The sequence below is a fragment of the Protomyctophum parallelum genome (assembly GCF_964188405.1).
Source record: "Protomyctophum parallelum genome assembly, chromosome: 3".
Lineage (NCBI taxonomy): Eukaryota > Metazoa > Chordata > Actinopteri > Myctophiformes > Myctophidae > Protomyctophum > Protomyctophum parallelum.
In genome coordinates this window covers 15069622-15096008 of record NC_139698.1, presented here as the reverse complement: position 1 = coordinate 15096008, position 26387 = coordinate 15069622, and the positions used below count along the sequence as shown (strand labels likewise).

Genomic DNA, 26387 nt, shown 5'->3' with positions numbered 1-26387 from the left:
ACGGCGTAATCATTCAGGTATCGGGGTCGCCCCAAGAGGGTTTAAGTGGTTAAATCAAACCAAAATAAACATTTTCATAGGACCAATATTTAAAATTAAATATGACCTCGTCACCTACAGTGTTTTGTGACTGCCAAAATGATGCTGGGCAATAGGCAAAATAAGCCTTGCAATCGCAGAAAATGTCTTGTAGCATGACTAGATAAAACCCCTGACTTGATCTGTTTTAGCTACGCTAGATTTTCATTAAAACTCAGAAAGCACACACACACACACACACACACACACACACACACACAGGCTGGGGCTGAGGGTTCAGGTCACATTTGGAAAGGATTGACTCCCTGCCACATGAGAACAAAAGCATGTGTTGCATGTCTTGATTTCTCACAACCCTCACTGTAAGACTTCTTCAACAGGAGGGACTTAGCTATCAGTACAAGCTGGGGGCCGTGAGAATGAGCAGACATGAAAAATCTGGAAATCCTTCAATTTCCACGGTGAAAATAAAGTATCAAAAAACTTGGGTGGCATCAGGTACCCCATTTGTTTCACGGTGTTATTTTATATACTTGTAACTCTCACAGTTTACAAATATTATCTCAGAGTTAACTGTGCACTTGGGCTGAGTCAGCAGTCTGGTCTATGGTCTCATGAGGATAATCAGTAGAAAGAGTTTCGAGAAGGTGTCAGAGCAGGTGACTGTCTCCAGAGGTCAGGCAAGCAGGGTTATAGCTGACAGGCCACCAGTGTAAATCTCGGACTGACTTGAGGTAATCACTGTGCTGCAGAGAAAGTGAAGGAGAAACGGTATCCCTGACCCCTCACTTATTACCATAAGAAAACACTTAACCTCAAACCTTCAGTAGATCAGATCAGTGGTTAACAGTAGAAGGAATTGGTTTCACTGGGAAGCTTAGGTCTGGATATGTCTATATAATAAAGTGAACTAGTTTGTTGCTGTAAAACAAGACTGGGTCATAACTGTGGATTCCATGTGGATCTTGAACTTCATGTGACCAGCCTGTCATCACTCATCCGTGACGTATCTATGAAGTGCGACTTCGTAATTGGGCAGGGTTTTAGCTTTCAGTCCCATCCTCCAATCACCATTGACTTCCAGTTTAATAAATAAAGTTAAATATTTCAAAATGTATATACAGTACGTACATTTTGAAATATTTAACTGTATTTTTACTACTACTGTACTAGTACTAGTACTGGCAGGTAACTACACACTTCTACCAAAGTTTCATTTTTGCTTTAAAGTACTTCTTATTCTTATGCATGACGAGTTCTTGGGAACACAAGCCAACTGAATTTAACTTTGAGATAAGCAACACATGATGTAATGATTCTATTGAATAATGCATCTTCATATTGTCATGCCAGCTGCCAACGACATGCCAACGAATTGCACTGGATTAATCCTTTTAAGCCACTATTATGTAAAAGAGTTCAGCAGTGTATGCTCTTAATCCTAGTGAGTGTGAGTCACTGGGCTCTCTTTTTAATTCAGAAATGTCTACAAAAATAAACCCCAGAGGCCCTGAAAATGTACAGTACAGCCGAATGAGTGTAATTGCAGTCTTTTATCAGCCAAACGATATTTACCCTCACACAGCGACTTCCTAAATCTTCTCTGACTAGCACCTTAAATAAACAGGCCTATTGAGTTGCAACCATTTTAAGCAGCCACTTGAACAATGAATGAGCAGCAATTACTCCAACACTGCATAATCATTCTCATTGTAAGAGATCCCCATTATTGGTGAGCGTCATCTGATTGGGTGCGTGCGGTGTGTTTTGATAGGTGCTTTTGGATAATTCTGATGACTCGTCAGTCAGCGAGAGGACGGTAGAGCCAGCAGCGATCATGGAACTGGCCTCAGCAGCCAAGATCCAAAACCTTCTCCTCTATGGTATCCAGCTGCATCACTCAAAGGTAAGCCCCTCCCTGCCTTTTGCCAATATATTTCTTAAACCAATTTGATGTTTCACTGGAATGTACGTTTGATACAAGCCAAGCAAAACAGAACAGAACAGGAAATGTCTTTTAAGTCTCTTGTGCCAAAGCCTTGTCACATATTTTGGCTTCAGTCAATGTTGTTGACTTTTATCACCCATGTTTGTGTGCGTGCGTGCGCGTCTCGTGCACGCATGAATGTTTGCCATGTGATGAGGGTGTATCAACTTCTACTATTAAGTGTTTCTCGCTATTGTTACGAATAAAGGGGGGATGAATGGTCACTAGAAGGGCATTAGTTTATAAAGCCATTTAATTCCACGCCCACAAATTGTTTCAACTTTCAAGAGTAGGCCCAAACCACATGGATGGTTAAGTTTGTGTCATGGGAACCTTCTGCAGGGTGTTTGAGGCCTAGACTGCCAAGTCTATGCTGGAATTGTCACGGATGATGTGCTTGACCTGAAATCCATAACTGAATGTTCAGCAATTACTAGATTATATAATGTGGAATAATTCATCATGCTCAATAGAAGATGTCTGGATGCATGCTACTATTAAGACAGTCAAATCACTGATCTGTTGAGATGAATGTTGTTGGTGTAAGTAAGCTACATCACTCATGATTTATTTGGATGTGTCTGGAACGTTGTGTCAAAGGAATGTCCCTGGCTGGCGGTGACCCCATCACTTCACAAATCAGTTCATCAGTTAACACTTAACTGCCAAAGGCAACGAATGGTTTCTACAGAGTAAAATCCTCTGTGTTAATGGACCCTTGACCACGAGGGTCCATTTCGGTACAGTTTTACACTCTCAGGAATTAATTCATAAAGAATGGATTCAGGCCGCTGATGGCATCATAAATTGCACATCACTTGCACCTGCTATCTGCCTCGTCTCAAAGGCTGATTCATGAAAATTATTGCACTAATGATATAACACAACCATAAAGGTTTGCAGCTGAGTGCAATTTGTCCTGGTTCTGTGTCTGATTGCAATTATCCATGTAGCAAAATATAAATGGTGGCTTTGCACTGCACTATTTATTTGTGTGCTGATGCATCTTTGACTGTCACTGAGGACTTTGTGGAGCTGGTGCCGTGCCGAGGCATGTAGGCCTAGAAAAAAGCCTGACAATGGGCAATGCCAAAGCATAATTATGGATTTGATTTGAAGCAAACTGTCAGCTGAGTTTAAAAGTGTGATACAGTGATTAACTTCTACATACAGCTGCAGAGGCCAAAAATAATCACTACAGAATAAATAATAAATGGGGAGCATTAACAAACAGAGAAAAGGCCTAAAAATTCGACCTAATTCACAAAAGATTTAATATGAAAGTGTAACATTTCCACAAACATAGCGACATTCATTTATATTGTCAGAATGTGTTCTTTGGTAAATGGAAACATTTGGGAAGGTATTACGCTGATGTGGCTTCTACTTAGGGTTGTTTTATTAGGTGTGTGTGTGTGTGTGTGTGTGTGTGTGTGCAGGTGGTAAAATATGACTGTCATTTTGGGCTTGTTTATTTTCTCCACCGCACAGAACCATATACAGTATGTACAAAAAACACATTTCATTAACTCACAGCTCGCTCAAATCTGGAACATTCAAAGTGCTGTGTAACCTGTAAAGTTTGTTCTTTCATTTGGTATATAGATCGCTAGTGTACTGACTCTATGAAACGGTATCAAGCGAAAACAATAGTTCGGAAAATCAGATTAATTAAACTGAACTTGCACTGGACTATGGCGAAATCACATTGGAAATGACACCCATCTAGCCTTTAATTGCCTTTCATTTGGTTGACACAAGTATCAGCTACGTGTTACTGATTATGGGGAACTTTACATTATTTTAATCCATATTTGCTGCGTAATGAGGTGATGAAACTGAACGACGGAATCGCGCACTATGGGCTGTATTTTGCGTGTCTTAAGTACCAGGTCTTATTCCCTAACTTGAGTAAACTAAAGACCTGGAGGCGTGATCAATGCCATTTGGCTATTCTGAGTGGCCAAAGAGCATTGATCACGCCTCCAGGTCTTTAGTTTACTCAAGTTAGGAAATAAGACACGCAAAATACAGCCCAATGTGCCTTGTTACAAATCTAATAACTTCTAGACAATTAAACACAATGAGCACAAATAATTGACACTGCTGATTTAGGGAAATTACAATCACAGAGATTTGTGAAGAATTAAGACAGAACGAGACCTCTGAGCTGTGAATGTTCTGCGTCGAGGCAGCTCCAAATCAGGAGCGCATTCTTTATCAAACCGATTCGCATTACGGGTGGTTTGAAGAGGCACTTTCCGTTGTCCTAAACCTGTGTGTATGAGATAGAAAATATAAGGAAAGCGCATCAATAGGCCTACAGACACACCTCCACCCGCAAATATAGGAGTCGGCAAAATGTATTGTGGGTTGTGCGGCCACAAGATAACGTTTAGGTGGAAGCTCCTAAATGCATAATTCACAGACATCGAAATTAAAAAGAAATCTTCTAAATCCTCCAGTTTTCTGAAATAAATATTTTCACGATTTTTCAAAAATAGCAGACCTATGAGCTTGTATATCTGCTATTTTTCAATAGCTAAATTATAACAATGTTTAAAACACCAAAATGGGTTAATATTTGCGGGTAAAGCATGGCATACGTTAGAGCCCTAGGGGTCAAAATGTTATGCATTTTACCTTAAGTGATGTGTGAATGGCACCAGAGCCCTAATACACTATTTGCTTGGCAGCACAGTTGGGAGTCCATTGCATCCTTTTGCAGTCGCTTTGAAAATTACCCATCCGATTGAACTGATATACTGTACCTCTCTTTTCTGGGCATGTCATTGTTGGCGAAAATCTTTTAGATCATCTATTTTTGCTCTTGTTTTTAGATGGGGCTCAAGTGGTCTAATGACTCTAATCAACACCTGGTTTGTTTGATACACTCAGAGGTTTCTATTTTTGAGGGGCCCTCCTATATACATGTTTAATGTTCGTTTTTCCAAACATTAAAAACGCCATTGACAATGGACAGAGTTTAATTTAACTTAGTTTAAGTTTGTTTTGTCCAGGTTTGTTTTGTTCTCGATCTTGTAAGATGATAAGAGCGCCCCTGACTTCACACGGGTGTCATTGTTTTTAGGCCCATCTGCCTACATTTATACCAGCTGTCCTGCAAGAGTAAAACAAATGATTCGTTCTTGAACATTTTAGAGTAGAACCAAATTGACTGCCTCTTATCCGAATAGTTACAAGCCCATTCCTTTAAAAATCACACCCGTGTGAAGTGAGGGGTGCTAATATATTAAAGTCAAACTCATGTTGATTAGGTGATGTAATGGTGATGTAAAACAAACGGTGCCAACACAAACATTAAATTGTCTTTATTGTTGATGGCATTTAATGTTTGTGTTAGGGACAAGATGACATACATTTTCCCTTCATTGTCAATGGTGTTTTTAAAACAAACTAGCGCCCCTCAAAAATGGAGCCCAACATATATAAGAGTTCCTCTTGGGATGGAGGACACAGTTTTCAATAGTTAAGCAAGTATTAATCATGCAGTAAAACTTGGGGACTTTGTCTGCGACTTTGTCTTAGTACCAGAGGTCGGCGTGGAAAAGAAAATGATGGACTGAAGACAATCATAACAGTGGTCAGTGGACTTGGACTTGATGTCCAACATGTCATCTAATTACAATGATGTACCTCATATTTTAGATGGCGAGGCATGCAAGACACCGCTGGTTCGCATGTGAGTCTGATTGTGCTGCCGATCGGATGTTGGTCTCTGTCTTCAATAACGAGCATGCCAGAGCTTTCTTCTGAATTATGGATACTAATGTTGTTAATTAGTCATCCTGCCGCAACTCTTATGAGAGAAAGGGGGAAGGGAGTGGACAGAGATTATGTGTTTCACCATGATAAAATGCTTATTGTTATGAGATAGTGGAACAGCAGAATAAGGCCTCGCATAAATCACTCTGTTAGGTTTTGTTATAATGAGGATAATTCTTCCCAGATGGCTTCCCTCATACAGTACATGTCAAGGCTGTTGCCAACACTTCCTTTGTCAAGATATATATATATATATATATATATATATATATATATATATATATATATATATATATATATATATATATATATATATATTGTGGATATATTTATCCACAATTTAAATTTGATGTTTCTTTTGTAATTAAAAAAATATATATATATACAAAATTGGTCCATTACAGAGGATGTGTAAGGTTTGCTGAATGGTTCTGGCAAATTATTATTATATTATAATCTATTATTATTAATAACAATATTGATTATTGCGACCGTAGTTTCGCAGATTACTATGGAAACCTGCAAATCCTGTATGTCAGTCTGTCCATCACGCCACCATATATGGCCGTCAGTCCGTCACGCCTCGTGACACATCATGCCACCATATATGGCTGCCAGTCCATCACACCTCGTGACACATTCCATAAATGGCCGTCTCCATATATGAAGATCACGACACTGACATCAAACCCTGGATAGGCATACATGGAGAAGACTGGATCATCACCTAGATCTGCATATATGGAGCCGGCCTGCAACCTTACATCTGACCTCAAACCCTTAAATCTCCATATATGGAGCTGACCTGTTCTGACCACCCATATGTTCCCTCCCCACCCGTCCTTCCTCTTCGATGTCTCCCTTTTGACCTGTCCATTCAAACTCTAGACGGACCCGATCCAAAGTTATTAGTGCAGCCGTGCCCGGAGTTCTCAACAGGCCCGGCCCTACCTGGGCCCTCATCAAACCCTGTACACTCAAGACACTGCCCCGCTGCCACCCAAATGCCCAAACCACGCCAAAGGGTCGCCATGCAACTCCTTGGTTCCAAACGGTTGTGAGGAGTTGCATGGTGACCCTTTGATGTGGAAGACACTGTCCCCGCTGCCACCCTTAGATCTCCATATATGGAGCTGACCTGTTCTGACGTTCCATATGTTGATCTGAACTCCTCAAAACCTGTACACTCAAGACACTCGATATATGGCCAGTACAGAATTCATTCCATATGTTGATCTGACCCCCCATGCCAAAGTGCCAGCGCTCGCCCAGCAGTCTGCCGGCCCGTCACCCAGGCGGATGCGTGCACGCTCGGTGCGTCTTTGGTTTCTTGAATAATTTCCTATATACCTTTTTTGCCGATTATGGCCACCAATGCCTTATTTTTGGCCAATGGTTCTGTAATTAACCCTTGTGTAATGGCGTGATAGAAAATAAGGGAATGTAGATGAGGGAAGGATGCAACAGCTGCTTGAAATGCCAAGTATAACAATTACCTTATTGCGATTCATAATATCACAATGTGTTGATATTTTCAACTTGGCCAACTCTACCACCCATCCCCTTTGGAGCATATAACACATATACACAAATGTATTGACATAAATTGCACAGGACAGATTTATGCAAAGCCTATTAACTGACATGTAAATAAATCACTGCTAATAGTAATGACCGGTACCAATGGTCGAAATGAAAAATGTACTATGGCCAAAACAGGCAGTATAGTTAATAATTTTATCCAGATATATTGAACTTATATGAACGTAGATCCGCACATGTCTTTGTTGTTAATTTCTCCCAGCTGTTTTTACAAATGAATGGAAACTATTTCAACGATTTTTCAACATAATTGCTGTAAGCTCAAATAATTGCGATCAGGTGATTATGTAATAATTGTGACGGGCCTAAATGCATGGAATACAACTCGGACATCTCCAAGCTGGCTTCATTTAATTATTAATGAAAGTGTCTATGCAGCATATGTGAGTGTGCAGCTGTGCATCTCAGGACACAGGCTGTAACATCCATGACACAATGTTATTGTTTGTAACTTGATTAGTAGTAGGTAGACTGATACATTGTGGTTGCACAGTGGTCAGAAACTCTGGGTTGTTGTTGTTGTTTTCTGTTCCCTGCAAACAAAACCAAAAGTTCCCTGCAAACAAAACCAAAATGTTCCTGTTTTGAGGTCCCAAAACATCTCATAATTCCCCAGGGAGCCAAACACAGACATACAAATATTTTTGTTATAATGTCGTGCATTGTTTTCTGTTATCAAGGAGTTTCACTGCGGTCCACCGTTTATATAAATGTTTTTGTTGCGCCTTCTTCAGATTGTTTAAGTTTAAACAATGGCCATTATGGCCACTGTTTCATTGATTTGTAAAGCTTTATGTGACATTAATGTACATTGAAGATGAAATGAACTTATGGAACATGAAAGTCTGAGAGCAGCCATTATGATATTATGGGAATTTGATTAAATCATTTTCTTAAGAACTGTCATCACTAATGCATTAGAGATCTCTATTGGATGTAACAAATTGAACAGACATTGTGTAAATCCCCAAGACAGTCTGACAGACCACTTTCTATGAAGCAGTTCCAGTCCGTTCAGAAGTTCAGTCAGTTCCAGTTCCAGTCTAGGAGAAGCTCTCGTCATCCTGCGAAATACCTAACCGACACTGACTTAGCTGATGACATCGCGCTTATCAGTCAATCATTGAAATACGCTCAGGCTCTACGGCAACCTTCCCCGTGTTTCTTCACTGGTCCGATCCAGAAGAGCGCAGTTTGCCGGCCACTGCTACAGAGCTGACAATGAGGTTATATCTTCCCTTCTTCTCTGGAGTCCTGCCTCAGGGCGGACCAGAGGTAGGAAGCTGCCGTTCCCTGATGTCATCGCTAGGGACACATGTTTCAGTAGGCAGGAACTGGGGGTGGCAATGAAGGACTGGCGCTTCAGTAGGCAGGAACTGGGGGTGGCAATGAAGGACCGGGAAGTCTGGCGTAGCATTGTGGTATCTATGATCTCGACTGCGGTCGAAAAATCATGATGATGATCCAGTCTGCACATCTTGATGACATCATTAGCCATTCTTGTCTCTTCGGTTTAAGGAATTTCTCAAATTCCATAACTGACTGAAGTCACAGAAATATCACATAGAATTCCTAAGCCTTATTGTATGGATTTTTAAGATTGAAGTGAGTTGTGTTTTATAATTTTGATATGTTAAAAGGCTTTGAACCAATTGTTCACACCTACCGGCCTCATTGACATATAACTTTAGCAGATCTATAGAGAATTAATGTACCTCCACTTGACTCTCGCGAGGTGTCGGTTGGTCTCGCGGGAAGCCGGTCGTCTCTGTGTGTACAGCGAATGCCGCCTATTTGCTGAAACGGTGACGCCATAGTCTCCTCGCCCCCTCCAAACTAACCTCACGTCACCAGGCTTTCCACCTCCTGTATCACAGCTATTTTATATTTGCACATAATGTCTATAAATCTCTTCTCCGAAAATAGCCGATCTGCAGCCCGTGAGCTTGTAGATGAGCTATTTTCAGAGAACAGATATAAATTATGGTGATTACCAATCCAAAAAACGGATGATCTACTACATTATTGTTACTAACTGGTGTAGTGTAGAATAGATTAGTTATAAGAATATTAGTAGGCCTATGTAATATCATTAAAATTCTAATGATTTGTAATGAAAAGAAAGAAAAACATCAGCTACAGTTGATTATGCCCAGTAGCCTACTGAATGATTATGCCACAATGCCACATATGCATTTTACAGGCAGTGCATAATAGCATACACTACTACAGCTTTCTCTGGGTGTCCGGAGCGCTACCGCTCTCATCTGGACTACATGCATAATTAACAGAACAGAAATGTTGGACGCTCAAAAGTCAAAACGTTAATGCCGGCTTCAAACTTGAATGGGTAACAGCCCGAGCCGCGCCTCGTGTGGCGGGGGCCTCAGTCTGTCAGGGAAATTCACCTCGCCCCTGCTGGAAAGGCAGTCGGCATCAAAGGATAGATGGATAATTTATTGATCCCCAAGGGCAAATTCAGGTGATCCCATAACTCATACAGTAAGGTTAAACATGCAACACAAAAAGGGGGGGCATGGGTTAAAAGAATATATAAAAAAATATATTATGAATAAGCATAAAAAAAGAATTTAAGGGATTTAGTCCCTGCGACATACTAGAGTCATGTCCAGATGGCGTATACTTACCTCATGGCCCAGGGATGTACATCAAGCCGCCTCACGCGACACAAACGGAAGATAGGCTGCTGACCTATGGCCACGTGGCTCTGGTCCTATAGGCTGCTGACCTATGGCTCTGGTCCTATAGGCTGCTGACCTATGGCTCTGGTCCTATAGGCTGCTGACCTATGGCTCTGGTCCTATAGGCTGCTGACCTATGGCTCTGGTCCTATAGGCTGCTGACCTATGGCTCTGGTCCTATAGGCTGCTGACCTATGGCTCTGGTCCTATAGGCTGCTGACCTATGGCTCTGGTCCTATAGGCTGCTGACCTATGGCTCTGGTCCTATAGGCTACTGACCTATGGCTCTGGTCCTATAGGCTGCTGACCTATGGCCCTGGTCCTATAGGCTGCTGACCTATGGCTCTGGTCCTATAGGCTGCTGACCTATGGCCCTGGTCCTATAGGCTGCTGACCTATGGCTCTGGTCCACATGGCCCTGGTCCTATAGGCTGCTGACCTATGGCTCTGGTCCTATAGGCTGCTGACCTATGGCCCTGGTCCTATAGGCTGCTGACCTATGGCCCTGGTCCTATAGGCTGCTGACCTATGGCTCTGGTCCTATAGGCTGCTGACCTATGGCCCTGGTCCTATAGGCTGCTGACCTATGGCCCTGGTCCACATGGCCCTGGTCCTATAGGCTGCTGACCTATGGCTCTGGTCCTATAGGCTGCTGACCTATGGCCCTGGTCCTATAGGCTGCTGACCTATGGCCCTGGTCCTATAGGCTGCTGACCTATGGCTCTGGTCCTATAGGCTGCTGACCTATGGCTCTGGTCCTATAGGCTGCTGACCTATGGCCCTGGTCCTATAGGCTGCTGACCTATGGCCCTGGTCCTATAGGCTGCTGACCTATGGCCCTGGTCCTATAGGCTGCTGACCTATGGCTCTGGTCCTATAGGCTGCTGACCTATGGCCCTGGGCCACATGGCTCTGGTCCTATTCAGTATTTAAGTCCAACGTCATTTTGTAGTGCTACGTTACGTCCGGGTCCAAGTGGCACCAGCTCCCGTCCGCATCCCATTGTGAATAGAATATCTAAACGCTTGAATCTTTTAAGATTTACGTTATTTTTCAGAAAGGAAGCCATAGAGGGTTAAAATGGGTCTTAATGCTTCCAACTCGAGTAGAATTATTAATGTTTTGTACAAGTGTCCATGACAACAAAAGTATATGATGTGGAGACAATAAAGACTATTATTATCATTATTATTGAAGGTGGCAACAGTCCATTTGCTCGGTAAAATATTTCGGGGGATATTTAGAATGTGTGCAGGCTTGAGTATGTTGAATCTAGTTTGCATTAATGAGGATTTAGTTGACACAATAAAATAAAATGGCGATAGTATTCCATGTGGGGCAGACGGCCTGTCACAGCCAGATTTTGGAGAGCAGCGCAGCTTTGTTGTTGCGAGGAAAGCGGTAAAATGAGACTTTCGTGGTTGTTTTCGTCTCAGATTTAGTCCGACGGAGCGTCACAGTATAACTCCATGGGGACACAAAAGCGACACAAAAGTAGGACCCGGAAGTATCTCAGGAAGGGGCGCTCACGTCACAGCTAAAATACTGAATTGGCTGCTGACCTATGGCCCTGGGCCACATGGCTCTGGTCCTTAAGCCTACTGGCTACCTTCGCTCATAGGCGGGTGAGGCTGAGGATTGGGAAGGCTAATAGAGGGTATGCGCGTGACATCATCATCGTACCCCGAAGTTATGAGGGAAAGCCTACTGAGTTGCAAAAAATGTCTAACTCATGTTGATTAGGTGATGTAATGTCTAACTCATGTTGATTAGGTGATGTAATGTCTAACTCATGTTGATTAGGTGATGTAATGGCGATGTAAAACAAACGGTGCAAACTCAAACATTAAACGCCATTAACAATAAAGAGACAATATGACGTAAATGACACATTATCACGTAAATCTTCCCTTCATTGTCAATGCATTTACAAAACAAACATTGAACTAAAGACAAACATTAAACCTATGTATAGGAGGGTCTAGCGCCCCTCAAAAACTACTTTCTGGCCTTGACAGCCCATACTATACATCCAAACAGAATTATACAATTATACATCTGATTGCTGGATTAAGAGCGTCTGCTAAATGCCTAAATTGTAAATTGTAAATTGTATTGCATTAAACGACATTAAAGACGTTAAACTCACTTTGCCACTCTATTTTCTTTATGCACTCACTTTATGCATGCACAATACCCTCTATATTTGACCAGCAATTTAACGACCGTGGAGAATAATGTCCCGATGTCTGTGCAGGGGACAGGGGTGGGTGTTCGGATGCGTGAAGAAGAAGAAAGAAGAAGCAAGCACTCAGATGAATAATTCCACGTAATAGTGTATCGGGTGCACGGTTCTGGAAGATACAGTCTATAGAAAAGAATTACCAGCACTCACGTTGTATCCGATAGGATTCTTGTTTTATTCAGTTTCCCCCAGCAGCAAACAGCAGTGCGGACGTTTCGGCCCAGAGGCCTTCCTCTGTTCGGGACGGGTGCATGCACTTCATACTGTGTTCGACTGTGTTCTCTATGTGTGTTTGTCCTTGTACATTGTAATGTTTACTGTGTGGGTGGGCTAGTTCCACTCCATAGTCCATAGCCTTGCGGACATTATATCCTATAGCCTGGAAGGACAGTGCATGCACAATTTTTTTTAAATAACATAACTGTCATTGATGCATTGGAAAGATGTTAGTGATGTGTCTTCCTTGTACGACTGGCAGCATGTGCAAACAGCTTGGAGTATTTTATTTTAACAGACACGCACACAAGGGTGAAAGCATAAGCTCCATCCCTGGCCTTCAGCGTGGCTGAAATAACAATTTCTAATAGTATTTTCTTTTCTTTCATGTTTTTAGTTTTTCCTTTGCCAGTTACGGAAAGTAATGGAAAGTAATTTTTGTTGTAGGAACACTGTCATGTGATCAGTATACAAAGTCTTCTAAATACACTCTCGAGTGCCATAATAACCTTGTCTCTTGTAGTGAACTTATTAGATTTTTCCATTGACATCTGTGTGTGTAACTTCTGCCAAGATCAGATTCCTCATTCTCAGGACGTTCACCTATTCTCTGCAACTGAAGTTTTTCCGTTACATCAAGAAACATGACTTCCAAGAGTCTGTGATGACATGAAGGGTAAAAAAAAGAAATCATTATGATGTCTGCCTTTGCTCTCCAGTCACTTTTGTTAAGATGAGTTGACAGTACAATGTGATGTGTATATTCACAGTGAAAAGCTTTGTTATTGCAGAGACTCTGACTGACTGGGGATCTTATCGGGATTGAAATAATCTTGGAGCAAGTACAAATACTACTACCATTACTACGGGAAACATATTTTTACTACAGGAAACCTTTTTTTTAATTGCCAATTGCCAATGTATGTACTGCTCTACACGCAATAAGACAATTTACATTAAATAGAAAACAAATGTATATAAGAAATAGTTTTGTATACTTTGTCCCCTTTGGTCACTGTCTGAGGATGTTCAGCTACATTCACGTTATAACAGGATATAATCTCTTAAATGTAATTCTCTTTAGATACAATTTCCAATTCCAGAATTAATATTTCATTCACCCTTCTACAAAAGATAAAACATGCTCAATATAGTTGTCACCTTGAGAATCATTGATATTATAAAGGTGGTGTAAGTGATATTGTTTGGTTTTAAAAAGTATTTAAAAGCTTAATGCTTTATATTCTGATAGTAATAATCGCTGTAGTGATTGTACACTAACCGGGTTCTCCCCACCTCTCAGTTCTTTATTGAACAGAAAATACATTTTCAGATAGGTCACCAATTTCATCCACATACAAACGCTTAACTTTCACCCCAATTACCGCTTGTATTTTTCAGTAATCATCCAGACATTGTTATTGGATGTTTCACAAAAGTTTGGCCTTCGGAAGATACAATAAAGCGATAGGATTTTTCGAATTTCGAATTTCGAATTGGTTGATTGAATACGTTTAACAGATTGCAAAGAGTACTGTGGTACAATTATACAATGATGCAAAAGTGATAACAGAAACAGCCCTGAGGGCTTGTTTCCATTGTGGTCCTATGTATTCAATTCATCAAGACACAGCAGTTTTTTTTAAGAATGAGGTAACTGAAAATTACTGAATTAGAGCAGTTAATAAAACACTAACTCATTCCTTTCTAAATTATTTAAAATTATTTTCATCTGGTTCTGGTCACAACCATAAGGGAGGACCTAAAAGAACAACATGGGCGATCCTATAATCACTTCCATTATGTATCACCATCACACTAGTGGAGTAGAAGACCCACCCAGTGCTGTTGAAACGATTCATTCTATGGAATGCTGTGTTAATTCTGCGCAACATGAAGACACAATTTGGCTGATTAAAAGTGTCTCTGATACACACATGGTTTTGAAAGCTAAAATCTTAGTATGTATTTTACTTCCACTTTAAAAACCCATTGTATGTATATACATTCCCCCCCCTGTATTATTTCAAGTGAAGCTTAATGAAAATTAAAATTTCTACATCAAAGGTTTTATGCGCACATGAAATTGTGTCATCTGGAGTGAAGTAAGGAAAATGGTCCACCTCATTGATCTTTAGCAATTCCTTGTTGGACTAAAAAGTTGTTCTTCTCAAATGAGCCATGACTGCGGTTGCATGTAATTCACAGCAACACCCATCAACAGTTGAGGTGCCGCACACACAGCTTGAGTGTTTACTTAAGTTACAGAGACAGAGCAGAGTAAATTGCAGTCACGGACAATGATCGGCAGCCTTTTGTGAGACGATCTGTGATTAAAATGCATTCTCCAAATGTGGTGGTCTTTCACAGATGCCCACGGTCCGACCGCCAGTGTTGTACAGTAACTATTTGAAAACCACACACCCAGTGTGTGTAATGTCTGGTGATGATGAGAGAGTGTGTGGACAGTGTTCTCATATGAGGAGCTGACATGATGACCTGTGTGAGCGCGGTGATGGTATTCACTATCAATGACTTGTGCTGCGATAGGAAGTGTCACCGGATCCCCTGCCTTCCCCCACGGTACCCTTGCATATCGCTCTGGCGACTTGTCAGCCAGTGAAAGGAGGCTTGTCACTGTGATGTATGGGTGTTGTAATCCCTGCAGTGAGAGCCCTGATGTTTACCCAACCCTGTGTTTCCTCCAGAGAGCCCAGACCAGGAATTCTACACCTGAGAAGAGATTAGCCAGTCGGGAAGAAAAGAGAGAGAGAGAAAAAGAGAAAAGGAGAGGGCTCTATAGGCCTATTCTCTTCTAGCTGTTTAGATCTAGCTCCAGGTGAAACTGTACACGACCTCGTGAAGCTCTTGCTGTGACATCCATGGAGATGCACCCTGGCTGAGGTGGAGGGAGATCAGAGTTGACTGCCGCCTGTGGTTTAAGAACACTCCAAACTTTTCTCAAACTAGCGATTACCCTCCACCGAGGCCCTGGTATTAGTTTCTGTGATATGATTGGAGTACTATGTTGACAGGCCAACTTGTAGATGTGACGCATTATCTCCGCTAAGAGAAAGCGATCGCTTGTTTTGCTCACTGGATTTGATTGCTACAAATGCAACTTCTCTATTTAAATTATATTCCTCGGTTTCCTCCTGTTCTGTCCAATTCACACGTCAAGGTACATTTTAGTTGGGACAACCTTGAGGTTGTGGTGGGGCACAGATAAGATAAGCAAATAAAAACATAGCCAAAACCAACCCTAATGACTTCAGACGTGGTGTCAGCCTATCTTGACTAGATCCACTGCACTTAGATTTACGATACCAATATCCACCCTCCACAATTCACACGTATTTTCCCGTTATCTGCCTAATGATTCCCCTTTGATCTCAAATCGTTGTCTTCAAACTTGATTATTTAAGATTATGCTGGAAAGAGGCACTGAGGTAACCGGCGTTCTCTTGGTGGAGTCTCTTGACATCTCCATACAGACAGAAGCACAGGAATTGGCCTCCCTCCTTAGTGATGTATTTGTAGGGTGTTAAGGTCAGAGCCTTGGGAGAGACTCGCACTGCCACAACATGTGCAGGATATCAAGCTTGATCTTACGCGCCTAGAGTGCGCCAGATGTGGTGTCGGTATGTGTGAAACTCAACCGCTGGAGCTTGGCTCGAAGACTTAACGCATACCAAAGCAGTGTGTTTACTCAGCTTTGATTTCTTAGATTAAAAAGACCAGCAAGAGCGCTCATCGGGCTGATATGACTTGACTTACACCCAATTGAAAAATGACATACGGGGAGGCAACTGTTACAAACAAGAGGATGTATTCGTATAAAGAGGTTTAATGTGATCCAGATCCATGCAATTAGTTTGTAAACACTCAATCACACAAAATAACGTCAAAGCGTATGTATGCGTATGTGTGTTTGTTTTACCACTTGGATTTGAGTTGTCTGTGACCACCCACAGTAGTCGTGGTTTGAGTTTCCACCTTTTGAGCTATGTTGTTGGGGAGCACAGCACTGCAGGGATTACTTTTTTAGTTTACAGGCTTCATCAAGGACTGTTTTTGTAGTGTTCACCTTTCAGCTCTGCCATGCTTTCGTTTGCAGGGGACCTCTCTGTACGCATGCTTGTTTTAGGGTTGTGGGTAATCCCTGTGGAATGGCACACCATGCCATGCGTAGTACCAGAGTGGGACATCAACACAAGCTTGTTTGGCGATCCCGTTCTGTAAAAAGAAAGAAATTGAATCTGAGTAAAGTAAAAATATATATAAAAAGGTTCTCCTCCCTGATGGACCCAATTGAAAGTGCAGTGATTAGAAGATTCATCATTTGTCATAAATAAGCAGGTTTCAGTGTATGATTTCTTGACTTAAAACTGGTCCTGTGTAGTTCATGTCTTCAAATGTATTGCACACTTCTGGTGTGTTTTCACAAAGCACCACGTGAAAATGATTTCCGCAACTCCTGCAATCCTCTCTTATTCTCACACTACATCCGTCGGGCCACACGGCCGGCATACTCCTTTAATGTTTAGTCTGCTGTGAGTCGTTATTTTGACAGCAGCATAAAAACAGTTTTTCACCCTATGTTTGCATGTTTGGCTCACGGGAGACATGCCAGTGATTACACTCTCCTGCTTGTGTTAAGAATGGAAGTGAGGGTACTAATCCATGACCAGGATGTGTGCAGTTCAAATCCAGGGTGTGTCACGGCTGGTGGGTGTCTCTGTGGGAATATTCCTGTACCTGCACCGATTGCACCTGACCTTAGAAGCCCTGTGATACAGAGTCAGACCGTATTTTGTTTACTTGATTAATGTGATGTAGAGTGATAAGCGAGGCATTACTTATTACGTATTTATAGCATGTGTGGATGTGGGGCTGCTTCACTCCATGTGAGGTACAGTATATCCATGTGAAAAAATTCCATCCCATGCCTTAACGCCTTCATAACTCCATAACCATAACTCCATTGTTCTGGTTTAGTGTTTAGAAATATGTCTGTCGGTGGGACCAATTCAAACAAAGCCATCACTCATCAGAGCTAATTGAGAGCGCAATATTCGTACTGAAAGGACCTGTGGAAATACAGGCTCCCTCTATTTTCTTTGCCAATTTCTGTGTCCCTTTCTTACAAGTTTGCCTTTTCTAAAGAGGCGAGACAGAAGACACACATTATGCTTTAACCAACAAACGTTTTTGTTAGTCCAGGAGAAGCCCCTAGACAGGATATTTTGGAAAGTTGTGTTGAAAGCTTTTCTCAATGTACCATGACCGGATTATGTGGCAGTAGTTGTGTCGATGGGGTCTGAAAAGCACTTATCAATACGCGCTCATGTGTGCGTGTCTGTTTTTCCACGGCTGGAAAGTCTGAGAAGAGTCACAGTTGCACACAAAAGTGGGGTGGGATTGTAAAGCACCAATACGTTTTCATTTTTCCTACATTTACAATCCTTTTCAAATGAAGTGTGAGACAGATTGAAAATGACAAGGATATCTAAAATACAGACGTTCAGGCAGCGACACTGAATACTTCCACACTAGTCAATAAAAACGATTCCCTGAAGACACTTCTTCCAAAAGACGTAGGAAATTTCGGGTTTTGTCACTGTCATCTCATCATCAATTTTCACCTTCTTATGCTACACTCTCATACAGGATCCATCCTTCTATTCTTTTTTATTTATTGCTGAGGTTTTGTTTTATTTAAGCTCAAAGGTATGCTCTTGGAGAAGGCAATTTAGTCTTAAAGCTTAGTAATATGAACGTGAAAATGGCCTCTTCCTACAGTATGTGCAAGTGTTCTCATTCTCCTCATGCATGTGACATCTCCACTCTACATTTTGCAACTTATCCACTACTAAACCAGAGCAGGGTTTCGGTGGCTAGCAAAGTTTGCTCAGGTGAGCAGTAGCCTCTGGTCAGTAGGTCTCTGACCCTCCCGCCTCTGTGCCTTTTTAGGTTTCTCAACCAGCAGTTTGCCCTGTCCTTTGGAAGAGGCTCCATATGACCCCAATGGTGTTTGGTTTGACGCTCTAACCAGGCCCTTGCTTAGACCGGCCAGTAATTGGACCTGCTACCCCCTACTCTCTTCTCAGTTAAGCCCCCTAGCTACTGCCTGTCTACATCGAGACACTACGGGAGCGAGGGCGGCACAATACCCACTCTGGGGACACGCTGTCAGAAACCCTGAAATTCAATCCTCTCTCAAACCAAAGCACATCGTGTTTTAAGGCCTATTGTATCACTGGTCTTGTATTGCACAGGTCATCTGGGGAGAACGTTCTGAAAGATTGCTTCACTGTTTTCAGGGTAGTCAATAAAAGTGAGATGTTGCATAAATAAAAGTTAATTTTAGGTGGTGGTCTCTCTCGTCTATAACAGAGAATGCTGCATGGCTGTCATGCCAGTAATGCTACTGCCCTCAAGTGGTGTATGCTATGTGGCGATCATTGGTACTGTAGTACACTCATATCCCAAACATTTGTCAGAGCCTGAGAGGGATAAAATACAGTGACAATAAGCCATTTGGATGATGAAAGGTGGTGATAAAAATGTCCAACGTTCTTGGCCACTTTGGTTATGGTAGCTGGTGTGATTCTAACAACTCTTTCCAGTGTTCATGGTGTGGGCACTAAGCCAAGATTTTCCATGAGTTGTTTTTCACTCAGGAACCCAGTGCCCTTGGCACTTCATGAAGGGAACAGAAGTGGAAGCCCTCAGTAGCAGCAGTCCTCTGGGGCTCTGGATCTAGGGAGAATGACAGAGGCGTGCAAATTGTCACTGTTAAAACTCCTAATTGCCTGAATTCTTTAGCTTCAAAGCAGGCCCTTCTTGTGTGGCAGTGGAGTTGGTACAAGCTGCTTTTAGATGGAAAGGTTGATTGCATCTGTGGCATTTAAGAGTAGATTTAGTTTTGGGATTGCTTATTGTGTGGTCTGCTGATGCTTTATTCCTTGCTACCCTCTCCTCTGTGTTTCAAAGACCTGTCGCCTTACAGCTTGTCAAAATCCTCCCTTCAAAAAGTATGCAGAAATAGAACCTAATGATTGAAGTTCCATTCCGTAAACGCAGAAGTTTGGAATAACAAGCCTGTGCGCATTGGCTGCATGTGTGTGTGTGTGTGTGTGTGTGTGTGTGTGTGTGTGTGTGTGTGTGTGTGTGTGTGTGTGTGTGTGACGGCATGCATGTGGAAGTGATTGAGCGCATATTCCTTCAACTGATTTTATGATATGATTGTTTATGTATTTTGTTAGTTCTACGTCAATGCAAGATATTAGATTAAGGACCACATACCCAGTGCTCTCAAGCTGCTTTCTGTCCAATGGCATTTGTCCCTTTACAGTTCAGACATTATTGTTGTTGCTGACAGAACCTGTATTTGAAAAGTTAAATTTGACAAGACAAACCATATCAATGCCATATAGGCGACTGATGGATTGAATGTGTTGGTAATCGATGTAGCAGAGGCTTTTTCTGTCAGCGGAAAAAAGTGTCACATTTCCGAATGTAAATGTGCTGCGCTCCCATTTTACTGTGGCATACATTACTGGTGACAGTCCTTCCACTAATGTGAATAAATGATGATACGTTTGGCCGGGGAAATCCTTTAAGTGAGGATTTGTGGCAGTTCATCATTCTGAAGTGGAAAGTGAGCTCCCCTCATGTCTAATAATGGCAAAATAAAACGGTGAGTGAATCTCGTAAAATTGACCCGTTTCCCCTCGTGCCCTCCTACTGAGTTAGAGTGCACTTAAAGCTTTTTTGGCGGAGGAGGAGATTTCTGTGTTTTGGCGCTACACTCGTGTAGAGCAATTTCTGGCCGTGTGGACAGGTGAATAATAACAACCAGCTTTCATTCTAAAACCTCAAATAATAATTATATTTTTGATTTCATCCAATGCGTCTGTCCACTGCCATACACAGCTACGTCTGTCTCAGTTGAATTCTCCCTTGCTGTTTACACCGTCTCTCTGGAAAAAAGACAGTGGAAAACCGTCTCGGCCCTGGAGGACTTCTTATAGACTTGACTCGGATTGGGGCTCTTGAGACATGTAAATCCCTCCAGCTCCCCCCTCTGTGTGTGTGTGTGTGTGTGTGTGTGTGTGTGTGTGTGTGTGTGTGTGTGTGTGTGTGTGTGTGTGTGTGTGAGTGCCTCTTGATGCATTAGTGTGGACTGCATTCATTTGCTCAAGCATACACACAAGTATAGACTATGTGTATTAATATTTACGTACGTGCATGCGTGCATGCAGGGAATGCGTGCATGCGTGTCAACATGCGCTTGCGTGTGTCCCCACATGCCTTCCTGTGCGTGTTTGCCTGCCCATGACAATGAGCCAGAGCGCTCCTCATTATTAAACTGCTTTATGCTTTCTGGATGGTCCCCTGCTGAAAGGGGAGATGTGGATGTGAGTGGAGTGCCACCTCTGCCAATGGTGGAGGGGCCCCGCGGTAGAGGCCGGGTCGAGAGAGACGTACCTGACCTGTCATGTCTGTCAAGAACATCCACTTAGCTGGCTGAATTGTGGCTCATGGCTGTGCAGCGATTATTGGGGTCCCTATTTCCTCGCACTTGAGTCAGATAGATTTCAGCCTGAAAGCAGTTAGATATGCAAATGAGCCAGGTCCATGGGCTTTGTTGTTTAAGTAATTCTATATCCTTTTGCCTTGTTTTTTTCCTTTCTCGCCACACATTTGAAGACTCTGAGTGACAGTTGTGACTACTTAAAGCTGCGCTGAGAGTCAATAAACAGCTCAAATTGTATATGTGTTCCAGTGAGCAAGCAACTACTTGATTCAATAATATCCTTGTATGAAGTATGAACCACATTTCAATCTCACACGAATCACACACATGAATCACACATCTGGAGTGGAAATAATTCACATCTATGATTTAGACATGCTTAAAACTTTGATCATCCTTGGTGATCTTGTGATTGTTAGCCTTCTTTTCTTTTCTTTTTTCTTTTTTACATTTGTGTATGTGAACACACATGTACGCAGGCGTGTGTGTGTGTATGTGTGTGTGTGTGTGTGTGTGTGTGTCTTTTCCCATAACAAAACCCATAACAAAACAGAGCTCTATGATAGAGTCATTAGCTGTGGGTTGATGGTTGTAGCTGTCTCCAATAAGCCCACGGTTCACATGACTTTCCCATGGACCCCATGGGTGGTACTGGACTGTTGATCGTCTTAGTTACGTTCATTATCCCCACAGCGCATGTTGCATCCACACATGTAACATTTTAATACCCTCCGTGTGAAGACCTGATTGCCTTTAGATAACAGTCAACGGTATGCTTTGATCTGATTGCTTATGATGCACGCCGTGAAAAGAGGCAACCAGATTGACCAGAATGCTTTGATTCCTTAATAAAAGCTCCCGACTGTACCCCATCACTCAAGAACCTACGTGTGTTCCTTTAAGGGGGGTGGGGTGGGGTGGTGGTGGGGGGTGGGGAGGCGATGTTTGCGATGTGCCATATTCTGCTGACTGCTTACAGATGTATTGGCCCATCACCTCATAGCCCAGTACCAGTAATTAAGCTAAAGAACAATGACTTGGGTACATCTAAAAGAAAAACAGAAAATAACCACATTTTCTTCTTTTGGTTTGATTCTTCAAATGTCTGGCCAGTTGAAAATCACAAAAAACATATTAAAAAAAAGTACAGGAAATGCTGACACGGAACATTTCTGGAGTCCATTCAAAACTATCATATTTTGATTCCATCGTGGCTTTCTTTTCTTTTTCTCTCCCTGTGTTGCTTTAATCAATGAGGGGCCGGAGTCACTGATCTGTCCTCCAGCGCGTTCGCCTCGGATCCCCTCTCAGTCGGTGTGGAAAATCTGTGTCATCTGACTCCGTCTCCACTGGTTCTGATTAGTGAGGAGTGCTCCAGGAGTACTGGATTGTGGGTCTCTAGCTCACATTATCCATGGTCGGACCCCGATTCCAATCCACGCTGGTCGCTCTCACACCTCGTCTTTTTCACAATCCAACCACTTGTCTGCTAGGAGTTTGCTGATAAAGTCTGGTTAGAGAACCCAAAAAGTGAGTGTCGGAGGGGATTGGATTCCTTATGATGATATAGTCAGACCTGATCCTATTAGACCTTGCTTAAAGTGTTGACACATGAGTGTAACGGCTGGGGTACGTGAAATGCAGAACTAACGGTATGCTAAACAGTTTGTTCCATTGCACAAACCAAAATCTCTTCCAGACTTTTTTTCTTTTAAACTTGGATATGTATTTTTTCAATAATACAAGACATTTTAATATTTGGAGCCATGAAACTCCCCTTTTTCCTTTCCTTTTCCATGCTTGTTTCAACATCAAAAGCTTTGTCAAAGCCTTATTAAAATCTACTTATGAAAAAGACCAGGTAAAGCATTAAACATAAATCTATGTGCCGAACTCCTCTGGTGGTTAAAACAAAGTCAGCACCACAATGTCTTTGAAAGACGGAATGTGGGTCATTCTGAGGCCTCATCAAGTAACTAAATCAAAGTAAGGAGTCGTCACAGCCTAAGGAGTGAACTTAGAGGAGTGAAAACCATTAAAAGAGTATTGTGCAGGACGTTACGGCATAAAACAAATCACAAAAGCAAAACAACCACAACAGTAGAGTTTGCTTTTTAAAAACCAAAGAGACTGAGCAAATGAGAAAGTGCGTGGTCTCCTTAAGGCTTTATGTGTGGTTTTCGCGTATATCTGTCTAATATCATGCACCATAAACTGCAAAGAATGCAGGGTCTTTTGTAGCTCGCAAGATTAACAGGACCTGCAATTCAGCAGCATAGATAAGAAAAAAACTGAAAGTGCTCCGGTTTAACTACATTGTTGTTGTTCCACTTTCTAAAAGAATTGCTTCCGCCTGTTCACTTAAAGCATCCATAGAATAACATTCTGAGTTTGTGATTCTTACTTATTAAATTTGATCAGAGTGCATTGTGTTAAAAATGAGAGCTGCTTCAATTTAATAGGCAGAAATAATGATACAAAAACAACACGGTCGCATGAGAGAAAGTTTGAGTAGTGAACTGTAAGGCAGTCTTATAGAGACCACAAACCCACTCATTAAACCCACTCAGAAAAGGCAAGACAGGGACATTGTGTGTGATGTCACCTCTGATACGCTGTGAGCTTTCCTTTGTGTAATACTGATACTGATGTGCCTGATTTATACTTTGTACGTTGGTGTCGCATGCAGAAAATGTCAGAAATTACAAGCAAAAAATTGTAGACCTAACTGCCACGTCTACTGTACATTACACTGTATACACGTATACGTTACGTATATGAGCAAGTCACAACTAAAAAACGTTGAATTATTGAATTTGGGCTTTTCCCCCCTCTCCTTTCCTCTTGCTCTTTCTTTCCTGCCCCCTCCCCTCTCTCAGGAGGCTGATTGCTGGGAGCGGTCAGTGGGGAGGGTTACTGAAATCATATCGGCTTTGATCCGGGATAGAAGCACTGCCCTGGTTGGACAGCTGCTACAAGCATGAGGAGAACCAGCACACGTCCACAAAAGCCCCTGATGTCCACTCCAGTCCAGACCCACTGCTGGCTGGACCATTCCTAGGGCTGGGCGATATGGACAAAATAAATATATATTTTACTAAATACCTCAATATTGTAGTAATAGTGTCGATTATATTTCAGTGTGTCAATAATATCCATTTTCTTTTAAAAGAAAATAAGAAGTATAGCCGAGCTACAAGCTCACATCGTGTCAGGTTGTGAGCTTGCACATCTGGTATTTCTGTTATTTTCGACAACTGCAAAAACAGTAAATATCACGATATTATGACATGCAAAATCCCAGATTATATCATGCGCAATGCCATATCATATGTTAGTAGATAAAGGCTCTGGCTGATTTTTGCTTGTGCTCTCTGGGCGCTTTGGCACCGACCACCACTATTCGGTCTTCAAACCAAATCTGTGCGAAGCCTGACATTTACAGTAATTGATAAAAGCAGTGTACTTATATTGGCTCGTGGTGGAGCCAAGTTGCCAACTGATGTCACTATCTGTTGAACTTCATAGAGAGTGACATCACCTGGCACTAATGCCAGCCAATCGCAGAGCACCAGTTCAATAACCCTGCTCTTTTTTTTCCTTCTATCTTTAAAGTTTGTGCTTAATGACCCCCTAGGGCTAAATGTGTAGTTTGTTTTTCAGTTCAGGTTAAAAACTACAGAATGGTTAAAAAGTGGAAGGCTGCATAAGGCTTGACCTTATTGTAAACTGTGATTGTAAGCAATGCAGCTGCAGTTAATACAATTAATAATAGTACCTGCACCATACAGATACAGGCCAAGTTAATGAGGCACTATTATCAGAGTGCAAGAATAACACTGAGGCTCCACGTCAACGCAGGGAATGTTTCCTTTTTAATTAATGAAGGGTGCTCCACTGCCGACGTTGCGTTGCATTCAATGGCTGTAATTCGTCCCGGTAAATTCTTTGATGCTGTCAGAACGCACCGTGACGCAACACAGTCAGTGGAGCTTCGATGTAAGATAAGTGTTTATATGTCAATTGTCAATACATCTTCGTGGTCATGACCTGACAGAAGATGTATTGAAATGAAAGAAAATGCTTTTATTGTCTGAGATACTCCAGTGCCATTTTAGCCTTTTGCTATGTGTGTCCTGCTCCTGAGACCAGCCTGAACCTGGTTTGGGGCACAGTTGAAACACCTTTGTTGCAGTATTGTTATTATTTATTATTGACTTGACTGAATTCACAATCCATTTTCAGCATGCCAGTGTGTCTAGTTTGGAGCACCTTTACAACACTGTATGTATTAATGTGTTTTAACATAGGCTTACTGAATGTTTTGTTGTTCCAAACTAGACCTAGTGAAATACAAAAAATGGCACCTTCTGTGATATTAGCAAATTTGTTCCATATAAACAACTCATTTTAAAGACAATAAAATGACAGTAAAGTTATGCTTCTCCATCTCTTTTAACTTTTGCATGAGTCGTGTTCTATTTGAATAATAATAATAATAACCCAGATCATTTTGGGCTCATACACACCTGTAGCCGGAGAAGGAGAGACAAAACGGATCCCCTTACACAAGCAACTCTCTTGTCTCCCTGTGAATCTGCACTGTATGTACATCATGTTAAACTCTGAGTATACACATGTAACTAAATGGACCTCTGTGTCCATTTGGTTACATTTGTTACAAATGGGTAAATTAACACTGAGGATTTTACTGTAGTCTATATACTGTATATCCCAGGCTGAAAACAGTGCCAATCACCCTTTGTCATAAAGAGCAAATTTCAGTGTTAAAGGAAAAGGGGGGGGGGGTCATAAAACATCAGGCCTATATTTATATCGGAGACCTCACACATCACTGTAGTCTTCAGAAGGAGCTTAGGATAAAAGACTCCTGTTTCCTCTAGTAAAGTAGGTCTAATATGAGGAGACCCTGAGGCATTTTCTTTACTCTTGTGTTATAGGCTGATGATATAGGTGAGAGAGTACCTTAGGTCACTGGTCCTCAAATCTTTTCATTTCTTAACTTCCATAACTCTGTTACAAACCTGTAAGGGTCCATTTGGAACCCCCTCAAAGACCCCTGTGGGTCCATGAACTGAACCCTCTTTGAGAACCACTAAAGTTCATCAATGACGCAGAAATATTCAGTTTAAATATAGCCTATATGAGTTACTTGACTCATGAAATTAATTGCATTGACATTCTAATGCAACGCAATAGATACTGTATATGACCTAGCTTTGGGTCACGACCCACGAGTGTGTGCAC

The 26387-nt window shown here is 41.8% G+C and overlaps 1 protein-coding gene across 1 annotated transcript in view; it reads left to right on the top strand.

Annotated features, from left to right (window-relative positions):
• crppa (CDP-L-ribitol pyrophosphorylase A) overlaps positions 1 to 25534 on the top strand; it is a 42007-nt gene extending 16473 nt beyond the window's left edge. Inside the window, exons 9-10 of the mRNA XM_083761548.1 lie at positions 1814 to 1945; positions 23999 to 25534. Of these exons, the coding sequence (XP_083617674.1) occupies positions 1814 to 1945; positions 23999 to 24103 (237 nt within the window). The 3' untranslated portion in view covers positions 24104 to 25534. The remainder of the gene's footprint in view (positions 1 to 1813; positions 1946 to 23998) is intronic.
• Positions 25535 to 26387: the final 853 nt, after the last annotated feature.